General features: G+C 36.5%; 1 protein-coding gene across 3 annotated transcripts in view; it reads left to right on the forward strand.

The window, feature by feature from the left end:
* CCSER2 (coiled-coil serine rich protein 2) overlaps positions 1-12,094 on the forward strand; it is a 179,554-nt gene that overhangs the window by 33,261 nt on the left and 134,199 nt on the right. For all 3 annotated transcript variants that reach the window (XM_088842069.1, XM_055425313.2, XM_055425314.2), the window contains 2 exons: positions 9,251-10,706; positions 11,836-12,032. In XM_088842069.1, the coding sequence (XP_088698195.1) occupies positions 9,290-10,706; positions 11,836-12,032 (1,614 nt within the window). In that variant the 5' untranslated portion in view covers positions 9,251-9,289. The remainder of the gene's footprint in view (positions 1-9,250; positions 10,707-11,835; positions 12,033-12,094) is intronic.

Genomic DNA, 12,094 nt, shown 5'->3' on the forward strand with positions numbered 1-12,094 from the left:
AAGTTCCTCCTGGCAGGCATTATATCTTAACCTGTATGCCTTATCTAGTCTCATTGATGCTTAATAAAAATGTGTTGTAGTAATCTGAGGTGGAGGTATGCAGTGATAGAAGTGGGGCTTCCCTGCAGAGGAGGAAGTTGAATTGTGTTAGTTCTCAGCACAATAAGATTTCTCTTATATTCAGTGGTCCTTAGGCTTTACCTCATAATCAACTTATAGATGCAAATACTGTACCTAACCTTAATCATTCTGATTTTTGTCAAATCAAGAAAGTTTGGAGTGCAAGTACCTCAAGGGATTGATTAAATTCTGTTAACTAACTTGAGGATTTTTACTCTGTAAAAATGTTAAGGGAGTTCCTGCTAGTCCAGTGGTCAGGACTCCGCACTTCCACTGCAGGGAGTGTGGGCTTGATCCCTGGATGGAGAACTAAGATCCAACAAGCTGTGAGGCCAAAAGAAAAAAAAAAGTTAAAATATGACTATCCTAGTTCTATTAAAAGTTGTAGAGTAATTATCTCAAATACCTTGTAATTAAGTCACACACAGAGTCAGCATTTAAAGAGCACAATCAGACTAAGATTGATTGTGTCATCTCATTTCTTTTGTAATTTATTTTTTTTAAATGAAGTTTTAGGCCAAAAATTTTAGGTTCCTTGGAAAAAACCAAAGAGTTAGGTGTGCATGGGTATGGATAGGGAATGAGATTCCAAACTGGAATAAATTCTTAAGAAGAAAGCTATCAAGGAAGAGATGACTTCTTTACTGGGTTTAATAATGAAGTGTGGTTTGGTTTGAGGAGGGGTGGAGAAAAAAGCTAGTGTCATGAATTTGGGTACCTGTTCTACCTAGGAAAGTAGGAGTTTATAAATATAAGCTTATAGTTGTGCCACGTTGTGTTATGTTTTATACATATAGATGTTTATATTGTTGATTTGAGGTAAAACTAACAGTTCTCAGAAAGTTACTGTTAAGGAATATGCTTTTCTTGCTTTCAACCCTCATTTATGCCAGTTACGTGCCGCCTCTTAATTTCCTCACTGAGACCACCGTGAGGAAACAAATGAGTGAAAGGCATAGTTTGTATTCTCAAAGAACCTGGTCTCCAGTGAAGGGAATAGAAACCTGGAGTGGGCTGAGGAACGCTTCTTGGCTTGTTGAGAAGTAGGAGTCCACCTGCATTTGGATACCCTATGCAGTTATTGAGTTTTACCTGAACTAAATAGTAAAATTTGGAGAGAGAACTTTTGTGGTTTGGCCAAAGGAGCTTAGGTTAGTTCTTCTTTACCTACTAGTATTCTCTTTGTTCCTTAAATTTAAGTTTCAGGAAGTAATAAATGTTTATAATCTACATTTAATAACATCATTTAATGTTCCTAAACCACCAGTTCATTTTGAGACTTTGAATCTCAAGTTGCTTTGATCCGCATCTGCCTGAGAAAAAGTTGTAGCTTGAGAACAAAAAGTTCAGCTTGACTTAGAAAAACTATGGAGTTTTGTGTTGAGCTTGGTGTGCACTCTTTAAAGCCATGAAGAAGGTGGAATGAAGTTGTATTGTTTTAAACCTTTATTTTTGAGGATGCCATTTTTGCTTATTTAATTGCTGTAATCAAGTCTTTGAATCAACTTGACATAGATGACAGCCAGAAAAAAACAAGGGAGAAGGGGATTTGGTTGAGTGACACAAGGTAAAAAAAAAATTCTTTTTAAAAATTAAGATGTAGTTATCTGAATGTGAAAGCAGGTTTCTGGAATTGAGTGGTAGGGGCATGTAGTCATCAGCATTGTTGTTCAGTTAATTGCTCTTGGACTCTGGAATGAATTTATGCCTATGTAAAAACCCTGAAATGCGTTCAAATTCATACCTTCTAAAAAGCGACTTGAAAAACTAAAAAAAGAATTTGAGTAGGTGGTTCCTCAGATGATAGGGTAATGGATATGAAAGGAATTTGAAAAAGTTGAAAGCTCTTACTTGTTTCTCTGCAAAAACTTCTTTAATCATTACCTGCATTCTTTGCGGTCTTCATGCTTCTCCTCTAACCTCCGCTGTCCAGTTCCTTCACTCGTGTCCCAAGCTATCAGTAAACTCAGAATATTTCATTCCTTTGTCCTGAAGGCAGTCTGCTGGCTGCCGTCAGCATTTTATGAACTTCAGTAATTTATGAACTTGTGACTTTGGACAAGTGTGTTAGCTTTTCTGAATCTTGGTTTATCTATTTAAAATAGGATGAAATCTACCACCTTATAATATTAGGAAGATTAAGCAATTAACAGGGACAAAGTGATAAGGATGGTACCTGTCATATAAGTGCTCAGTAATATTGGCTCCTTCTTTTCCCTTCTTATCCAATTGTCGATTCCTTATGAAAGCAAAAAACTTTGATTTACAGTTTTTTAAATAAGGAATTTATAAGTAGTTTTGGAAATTCTTTTAAATGTGAATTTGTTGTTCAGTTGCCCAAAATTGTGTCTGACTGTTAGCGATACCATGAACTACAGCATGCCAGACCTCTCTGTTTCTCACCATCTCCTAAAGTTTGCCCAAGTTCATGTCCATTTCATTGGTGATGCCATCCAGCCATCTCATTCTTTGATGCCCTCTTCTCTTTCTGCCCTCAATCTTTCCCAGCATCAGGAACTTTTCCATTGAGTCTGCTGTTTTCATCAGATGACCAGAATACTGCAGTTTCAACTTCAGCATCAGTCCTTCCAGCGAGTATTCAGGGTTGATTTCTCTTGAGATTGACTGGTTTGATCTCCTTGCTGTCCAGGGGACTCTCAGGAGTCTTCTCCAGCACCACAATTTGAAGGCATCAATTCTTTGGTGCTCCGCCTTCTTTACAGTCCAATTCTCACAACCGTATGTGACCACTGGGAAGACCGTAGCCTTGCCTATACGGACCTTTGTTGGCAGAGTAATGTCTCTGTTTTTCAACACACAGTCCAGATTCGTCATAGCTTTCCTGCTAAGAAGCAAATGTCTGATTTCATGGCTGCAGTCACCATCCACAGTGATTTTAGAGCCCAAGAAGAGGAAATCTGTTACTACTTCCACCTTTTCCCCCTCTATTTGCCTTGAAGTAACGGGACCGGATGCCACGATCTTAGTTTTTTTAATGTTTGGTTTTAAGCCGGCTTTTTCACTCCCCTCCTTCACCCTCATTAAGAGACTCTTTAGTTCCTCTTTGCTTTCTGCCATTAGAGTGGTATCATCCTTGTATTCTGAGGTTGTTGATGTTTCTCCCGCTTATCTTTTTTTTTTTTGCTTTAATGCATTTTATTTTTCGTTTATTTATTTTATAATTGAAGGATAATTGCTTTATAGAATTTTGTTGTTTTCTGCCAGATATCAACATGAATCCCACTTATCCTGATTCTGGCTTGTAACTCATCCAGCCCGGCATTTCTCATAATGTGCTCAACATACAGATTAAACAAAGAGGGTGACAACAGACAGCCCTGTCGTACTGCTGTCTCAGTTTTGAACCAATCAGTTGTTCCATACAGGATTCTAACTGTTGCTTCTTGACCTACATACAGGTTTCTACCATACAGAATTACCATACTTTAAATGTACTATACTCAAAAAAAAGATTACTCTTATAGAAAGTAACTCAGAAAATCTCAGACATTTCCAAATCCTGTACCATGAATTATTCTTAGTTCAACTTATTATAATTGAACTTAGTTACTTAGTTTAATTATTCTTAGTTCTTAAATCAAAGAGAGTTGTAAAGTATTTCAGGGAAGATTATATCATTAGACTGTGTAGTCAACATGTACTTTTTCAAATTGTTATGACTGCCTTTTTTAATTGCTTAACGGGGACTGCGTATCAGGTAAACTGTATCAAAGACATCACAGCTCCTAAAATGAAGCCAACTCACAATGTCTGCTTCAAAGTTATAAACAAATATAGGACAAAGTTTCATGAATATTTGAAGACCAGAAGTTAGCTTGTCAACAAGTAAAGTGATGGCATTCATAATGCAAGCAAATAAGGAAAGTTTATAGCTGAGCTGTCAGATTAGCTTTGTCTTACGAAAGACCATGGTCCAAGATGATTGATATTATTTATGTTGCAATTATTTGTGCATTTAGAAATCAATAAATATTCTTGGTAGGAAATAGTGCATTCAGATTCTAATCTTTTTTTCCCCCCCGCAAGTGATAGCACCCTAAGCATTTTGTAAGTAACAGTGTCTTTCTTGTGGACTTGTGCCTCTCAGTTATTAATACTTAAGATGCTCTTGGGAGATAACATATATTACCCTTATTTCGGACTGTCAAGTAGAAGTATAGAGAAGTGAAAGAATATTCTGTTCTTGTCTACTCGTGACTGGCAGGGGAATATTAAAGCCTTTCTGACTCACAGATGACTCACCAGAGGACAGAATCGTTAATGTGGGTTCTCTAGTGATTTGCAGGATGACCCTGATATCTGCTATCATTACCAGTGTTCTTATGGTCATCCTGAAAGAATTTGTATGTGTGGAGTGTGTTTTGTGGTAAAGGTTATTATCAGAAAATGGGGATGGCAGTCATCTGGCATAGGTATGCTGTCTCTTTTCCTGCTCATGGCAGATATTGCTGTTTGAATCACGATTCTTTACTGCAGAGTCTAGATTTCACCTCAGAATCCTTCTGAATGGATTGCTCAGGGCCTTTACCACAAAAGAAATGATTACTTTTCAGTCTTGACTGACTTATTTATTAAATTAATTTGCACTAAGATTATGAGTTTACTTAAAAGTTGAGGATCTATCATATTTGTACTCCTATAGTAGGCACCAAGTATGCCCTCATACCTTCTTACGGGTCAGACAGACATGCATGCAATTATAAGACAGACTCAGCTCTATTAGTAGTGTGAAGGGAATAGAGAAGGATGCAAGATTAGTTTTAACTGGAAAGGTTTGTGAGTGTAGTGCTGTTTTACTTGGAGGGTGGGGTCTTCCAAGTGGTTTTACAACTTTAGCAAGGGCATAGAAGGTAGAAAGTAGAGGATAGATTTTGAGGAATGATAGAAATGTATCTTGGCTTGCATGTACAGTACTGCAGAGATAGGGTAGAACCTAACAGAGAAACTTGATCTCTGTACAGTGGGTTTGGGTTTTGTTTTTTTGATCCTGGGCCACATGTGGTTTTTAATCTGTAGAATGATATGATCAGATCTGTGCTTTGAGAGAATAACTGTTGACAGTCTGTATAGAAGTGAAGGGGAAATCTTGATAACGGAGGAAGCCTTTGTAGTCATGCAGAAAGAGGTGAGGGTAAGAACTGGAATTGTGGAATGGAAATGCTGAATTTAGTATAAAAATTTAAAGATAAAATCGATGTGAAACATTAAATTGAGGTTTAAGTTTGGAGAGATTGAAATGATATCTGTTGACTAAAAGAACCTTTTCTGCTTTTTAATTCAGACTTCTATTTTATGTCTTTTGATCAGTCCTGGGTGTTCTTTGGAGGGACTGATGCTAAAGCTGAAACTCCAATATTTTGACCACCTCACGTGACGAGTTGACTCAGTGAAAAAGACTCTGATGCTGGGAGGGATTGTGGGCAGGAGGAGACGGGACGACAGAGAATGAGATGGCTGGGTGGCATCACTGACTCGATGGACATGAGTTTGAGTGAACTCTGGGAGTTGGTGATGGACAGGGAGGCCTGGCGTGCTGTGATTCATGGGGTCGCAAAGAGTCGGACACGACTGAGCGACTGAACTGAATTGAACTGAAGTATATTCATGTACTATTAAACTTAATTTTAAATAATTTTTAAGAACTTGTTACTGAATAAATTTTTAAAAAATTTTAATGCATTTTTTTGGTTAAAACATTTTAAAGTGGCAAATATATGGGTATATTTAAAGTATATAAGCAATAATGATTAAAAGTAAAAGAAGCCTTTTTTTCACTAAATTCTCACTTCCCTAATGGTAATCACTATTAACAGTTTTTTTGTGTTTAAATATACAGGTGTACACATACTCTCTCTGTGATATCTTTATTTATCATGTTATTTTTATAAAAGTGGGATTCATTATACAGATTCTGTAAGTAACAGAAATGAACATGTTCATTTACATGTCCCAAAGATAGAGTCTTTCTGTAGCATACAATAACAAGAAGCAAAATATGCAAACTTGAAATTATTCTTAGTAATCAAAGTTTTAGTATTCTTACTTAGAAATGATGTAGCAAGCCAATGATTATCCATTAATTAATTTAGTTTGTCTAAGCTTTTGTTACCTTAAGTTTCTTGGAAATTATCTGTAAGCTGATGTCTAAGTATATATTTTCTATAAACATAATTATTGTTGAAATAAAATGTTTGTTAGAATAGTCATTCAATTTGAACAGTTTACATTTTCATAATCTCAAACATTGTGTATGAGGAATATTGGCTTATTTGATCAGTAAGCCTATATACATTTTAGAAAGTTGTTCTAATGTGATAGTCACTCTTCCTGCTTCAGCTTAGGTTTCAAAGCTGTGCTGAAGATGTTTTCCTGGACTTTTCTAGGGCATACCTAATCAGGTCTTTCCATCCAAACTAGAGGATATTTATTAGCTTCCAAGTTTTCTCAACTCACCAGCTTTCTCTTATTACTCCTTCTAGGCAGTGTAATCAGGCTAGGAACAACCACACTGTACGGAATCTTTTTCTGCCACACTTTTTAAAATTTAGAGATTTTTTGTTTAAGCATTTTCTTCTTTGATTATAGCTGGTGGGTTTTTGGCTGAAAAATCACACACACACAAACACACATTTTGTATATTCTGTCCCTTTTATTTATTATTGAGGATAGGAAGTTCTGTAATTCTGTTTCACCCCACTATCTTTTATTTATTGCTTAAATGTATGATTTTCTAACTATGTATATTTGACATGACTAATAACTAACACGTACATACTTTAGAAACTCTCTAATTCTTAAGGTCAGAAATTAGAATCAGTATTTTTTAATTGAAAAAATAAAACCAACAAATTAAAGACATTGTCTTAAGAAACATAGTTAAAAAAAATCAGTGACCCTATGGCATGCATTTTGCTTTTATTTGAATTTTGCTCTTGTATGTGGTCTTAAAACATGTCTGTATAACCGCAGAGATCTTATAGCGGCCATATTACATTTTTGTTACTGTTGGGACATCTTCAGTTCAGTTCAGTTCAGTTCAGTCGCTCAGTCGTGTCCGACTCTCCGCGACCCCATGAACCACAGCACTCCAGGCCTCCCTGTCCATCACCAACTCCCGGAGTTCACCCAAACTCATGTCCACAGAGTCGGTGATGCCATCCAGCCATCTCATTCTCGGTCGTCCCCTTCTCCTCCCGCCCCCAACCTTTCCCAGCATCAGAGTCTTCCAGTGAGTCAACTCGTCGCATGAGGTGGCCAAAGTATTGCAGTTTCAGCTTCAGCATCAGTCCTTCCAATGAACACCCAGGACTGATCTCCTTTAGAATGGACTGGTTGGATCTCCTTGCAGTATAAGGGACTCTCAAGAGTCTTCTCCAACACCACAGTTCAAAAGCATCGATTCTTTGGCGATCAGCTTTCTTCACAGTCCAACTCTCACATCCATACATGACCACGGGAAAAACCATTGCCTTGACTAGACGGACCTTGGTTGGCAAAGTAATGTCTCTGCTTTTTAATATACTATCAAGGTTGGTCATAACTTTCCTTCCAAGGAGCAAGCGTCTTTTAATTTCATGACTGCAGTCAGCATCTGCAGTGATTTTGGAGCCCCCAAAAATAAAGTCTGACACTGTTTCCACTGTTTTTCCATCTATTTCCCATGAAGTAATGGGACCAGATGCCATGATCTTTGTTTTCTGAATGTTGAGCTTCAAGCCAACCTTTTCACTCTCCTCTTACATCTTAGTATTTTTAATATTTAATATTAATCTCAAATGTAATGTCATCACATGACATATTGTAATATAGTAAATAGTTACTCAGAGGACTCTGTTTCTCGTTTTATGCTCTTGTGTGTACTTTGAACCTTTTTATTGTTTTTTTAATTACCTTTAAAATAAATCTTGAGAAGTTGAGATTAATGGATTAATCAATGTTACTAAATCATTTTGCTTCTCACTCTGGCACTAACAGTAGTATATGTTTATATTCCTGGATAGATATACTTTTGAGATATTTGTTTAAAATGACAGCTGACATTTTATTCCTTAATGCCAGAATGACGTTTTTTGCTGCTATTGGATTCTTTATCTGCGTCCTTCCCATAAACTTTAATAATGGAAGTTTAAAGTTTTTGTAAGAGCATGTGTGCTTAAAAACAACAACAACAAAATCATACATTTTTATTTTTAAAGGAGATGTTGTTGTTGTTTAGTCACTCTTTATGATGCCATGGACTGCAGTCTTCCCTGTCCTTCATCATCTCCCAGAGTTTGCTCGAACTCATGTCCATTGAGTTGATGATGCCACCCAATCATCTCATCCTCTGTCGCCTCCTTCTCCTCCTGCCCTCTGTCTTTCCCAGCATTAGGGTCTTTTCCAGTGAGTTGGCTCTTTGCATCAGGTGGCCAAAATATTGGAGCTTCAGCTTTAGCATCAGTCCTTCCAGTGAATATTTAGGGTTGATTTCCTTCAGGATTGACTGGTTTGATCTTGCTGTCCAAGGGACTCTCAAGAGTCTTCTCCAGCACTGCAGTTTGAAAGCGTCAGTTCTTCAGTGCTCAGCCTTTTTTTATGGTCCAGCTCTCACATCTGTACATGACTACTGGAAAAACTATAGCTTTGCTGCTATGGACCTTTGTTGGCAAAGTGATGTTTCTCTTTTAATATGCTATCTAGATTTATCATAGCTTTTCTTCCAGGGAGCAAGCATCTTTTCATTTCATGGCTGCATTCATTGTCTGTAGTGATTTGGAGCCCAAGAAAATAAAGTCTTCTTAAACAGAAAAATAATTTGGGTTAGAAATTGGAAGTTGTGCTACAGAAGTGTTATTTTCTGTACAGATGTATTGTCTAATTTTATTATTTCTGGATTTTGCTATCATCATCCATAGCCCAGGTTTATACAATTGCTTATAAAGATGTTCTTTATTTTCTTTTAATATTAAGTTATTAATTAGTACATTCAGTATTTATTAAGAGTTCTGTAGGAATCATGAGTAGCTTTTGGACTTTCCTGCATATAATTATTTAAGAATATGCATTCATATTATGTGATAATCCATGTTATTATCTTTATTTAGGAATGTTTATTCTTTTGTCTCCTCAGATTCTGTCAAATTTTAAGAACAAATGCACCATATAGCTCATGGAAGAGAAAACACAAATCAAGACTTTTTTGGGTTCCAAGTTGCCAAAGTATGGAACAAAATCTGTAAGAAGTACACTGCAGCCAATGCCAAATGGGAAACCTGTTAATTTGTTGGGAACTTCCAAGAGTAGCAGCGTCAAAAGTTACATCAAAAATAATGGCTCTGATTGTTCATCGTCCCATTCATTTAACTGGAGAACAGCAAATAAATATGAGTTTAGTGCACAAAATCCTGAAGAGCCTAATAATACTCAGAGTTCACATGCTAAAGTAATTGATCCTGAAAAAATTGTACCTACTCAAGGAGTGTTTGATAAAAATGGGATGAAAGGAGGTTTGAAAAATATTTCTCTACTCACATCAAAGTTAGCAAAGCCATCCACTATGTTTGTGTCATCTACAGAGGAGTTAAACCAAAAGTCTTTGTCTGGACCATCTAATTTGGGTAAATTCACCAAAGGCACGTTGTTAGGAAGGACTTCATATGCTTCAGTCAGTGCTCCAAAATCTCAGTTGAATGGATTTTATGGAAACCGATCAGCTGGTAGCATACAAAGGCCTAGAGCAAACTCTTGTGCCACCAGAGGCAGTTCTGGAGAAAGCTTAGCACAATCTCTAGATAATATCAAATCACTTGCTTGTGAAAAAATGGTAAGGTCACAGAGTTTTTCACATTCCATTCAGAATTCATTCCTTCCACCTTCATCTATAACCAGATCACATTCCTTCAATAGAGCTGCAGATCTTACAAAGCCTTATCAGAACCAACAGCTACCCATTAGAGTGCCTCTGAGGTCAAGTATGCTAACAAGAAATTCCCGGCAGTCAGAAGCCCTCAATGGGAATGAACATTTAGGATATGGATTTAATAGGCCTTATGCTGCTGGTGGAAAGAAGTTGGCTTTACCAAATGGCCAGGGTGTAACTTCCACTTTCGGTTATAGGATGGTTCATCCCTCTCTTCTGAAATCTAGCCGACCTCCGTTTTCTGGGACTCTCACAGTTGATGGTAATAAAAATTCACCTGCTGACACATGTATAGAGGAAGACGCTGCACTTGTGGATAAAGACAGAGCTGTGGATAAGGACCAAGAACTAATTGAAAATGATAGTTATAGAACAGAAAATGACCAGACCATGAAGCGTGATGCTAAAATTAGATACCTGAGTGATGATGTGGATGACATTTCCTTGTCTTCTTTGTCGTCTTCTGATAAGAATGATTTAAGTGAAGACTTTAGTGATGATTTTATAGATATAGAAGACTCCAGCAGAACTAGAATAACTCCAGAGGAAATTACTCTCAAAGAAGAAAAGTGTGAAAATGTACCACCAAAAGATATGTTTGATTCCCCCAAGGAAAATGAAAAATCCTTCAGTAAAACTGATGAATGGATAGATATAAGTGTCTCTGGTAAATATTAATGTCCTTAATTTTTTTGTTTTCTTCTCGATAATATAGCTGAATTTATACTTAGGATTATTTTCTGATTAATTTCAAAATACTAACAATTTCATGGAGGGATGGATCTAGACAAAATTGGAATGGAGCAACATTTACTTTACTTGTGACTTTTGTTCCTTGTCCTATTTTTCATGCTAAAACAACATCCTTAAAACATCCATTCCCCTGTAGTATCTTACCTTTGTTCTTTGTCATACTAGGGTTATTCCTGCTTGTTTCAAAATTACTATTTTTTCCCTGCTTCCTCCAATTAGTGGCATCCTATTTTAAACCATCTGTTCCCTTAGGAACTAGATCACTGCTGTGTGTTGAGTAAAGCTGTACCAAAGGGTGAATGGATTAATAGACGTTATGTCCAATCTAATGAATTGTTTTATCCTAGACAGTTTTCATTTTTTTAAGGAAGACTTAGATTTTCTTGCTTAACAAATGTAATGGTTATACTTTTGCAGGAGCTTTTTTTTTTTAATGAGAGAAGAGAGATAGCACCTGTTTGACATTTCTTCTTATACTTGGTAATCCTGGTGCTGAATACTGGAGAAAATCTCTCTCTTTGCCTATCTGGACTGAAAAAAGAACAAACTAAGGGTTTGGGTAGAGGTATGTAGTCTGATCGAGGGAGTAGGCAATCCCTGAAGATATGTATAAACTCTTGACTGTCTTGAGGGACTTTTAGTTAGGAATGACTGCTGGAGCAATTTGTTTCCTTATTAGGAAGCAACTGCAAGATTAAATGATAAACACAGAGTAAGGAGTTTCCTGGGCAGTGCTTAAAAATAAATACCATAGGAAATATTCAAAGAATATGAGGCTTTATTTATATTTCCAGAAATACTGCAGAAGTGAAAAATGGCTCAATGAAATTTATTAGGAAATATTTCAGTAGGTTATTTTTAAGATTTTACATCTTGATTTTTTATTGTTTAGATTTAGAATGTACTAATTATGAATACTTTTTTGCCAACTCTTTTGCTGTATCAACTTATTAAAATTTAATAATTTATTTTTTTGAAATAAATAATTATATTTTGTGAACTAATTACTTTTTTCCCCCTCTCTTTTAAAAATTCAATTGAAGACAGGAGTGAATGTTCAAAACATGCTTCTGGAAATAACTTGATTTCACCAGACACCGATTACAGAGCTGGTTCTTCATTTGAACTCTCTCCGTCTGATAGCTCTGATGGAACATACATGTGGGATGAAGAGGGCTTGGAGCCCATTGGAAATGTCCACCCAGTTGGGAGCTATGAGTCCTCCGAAATGAACAGCATAGTATGTATGGATTTATGTACCATTTGGGAAAGTTTTGTTTACTTTGCTATAGAGAGACTTGG

This window comes from Moschus berezovskii, chromosome 12 (assembly GCF_049115385.1).
Source record: "Moschus berezovskii isolate FMDL1 chromosome 12, NW_MosBer_1.0, whole genome shotgun sequence".
NCBI lineage: Eukaryota > Metazoa > Chordata > Mammalia > Artiodactyla > Moschidae > Moschus > Moschus berezovskii.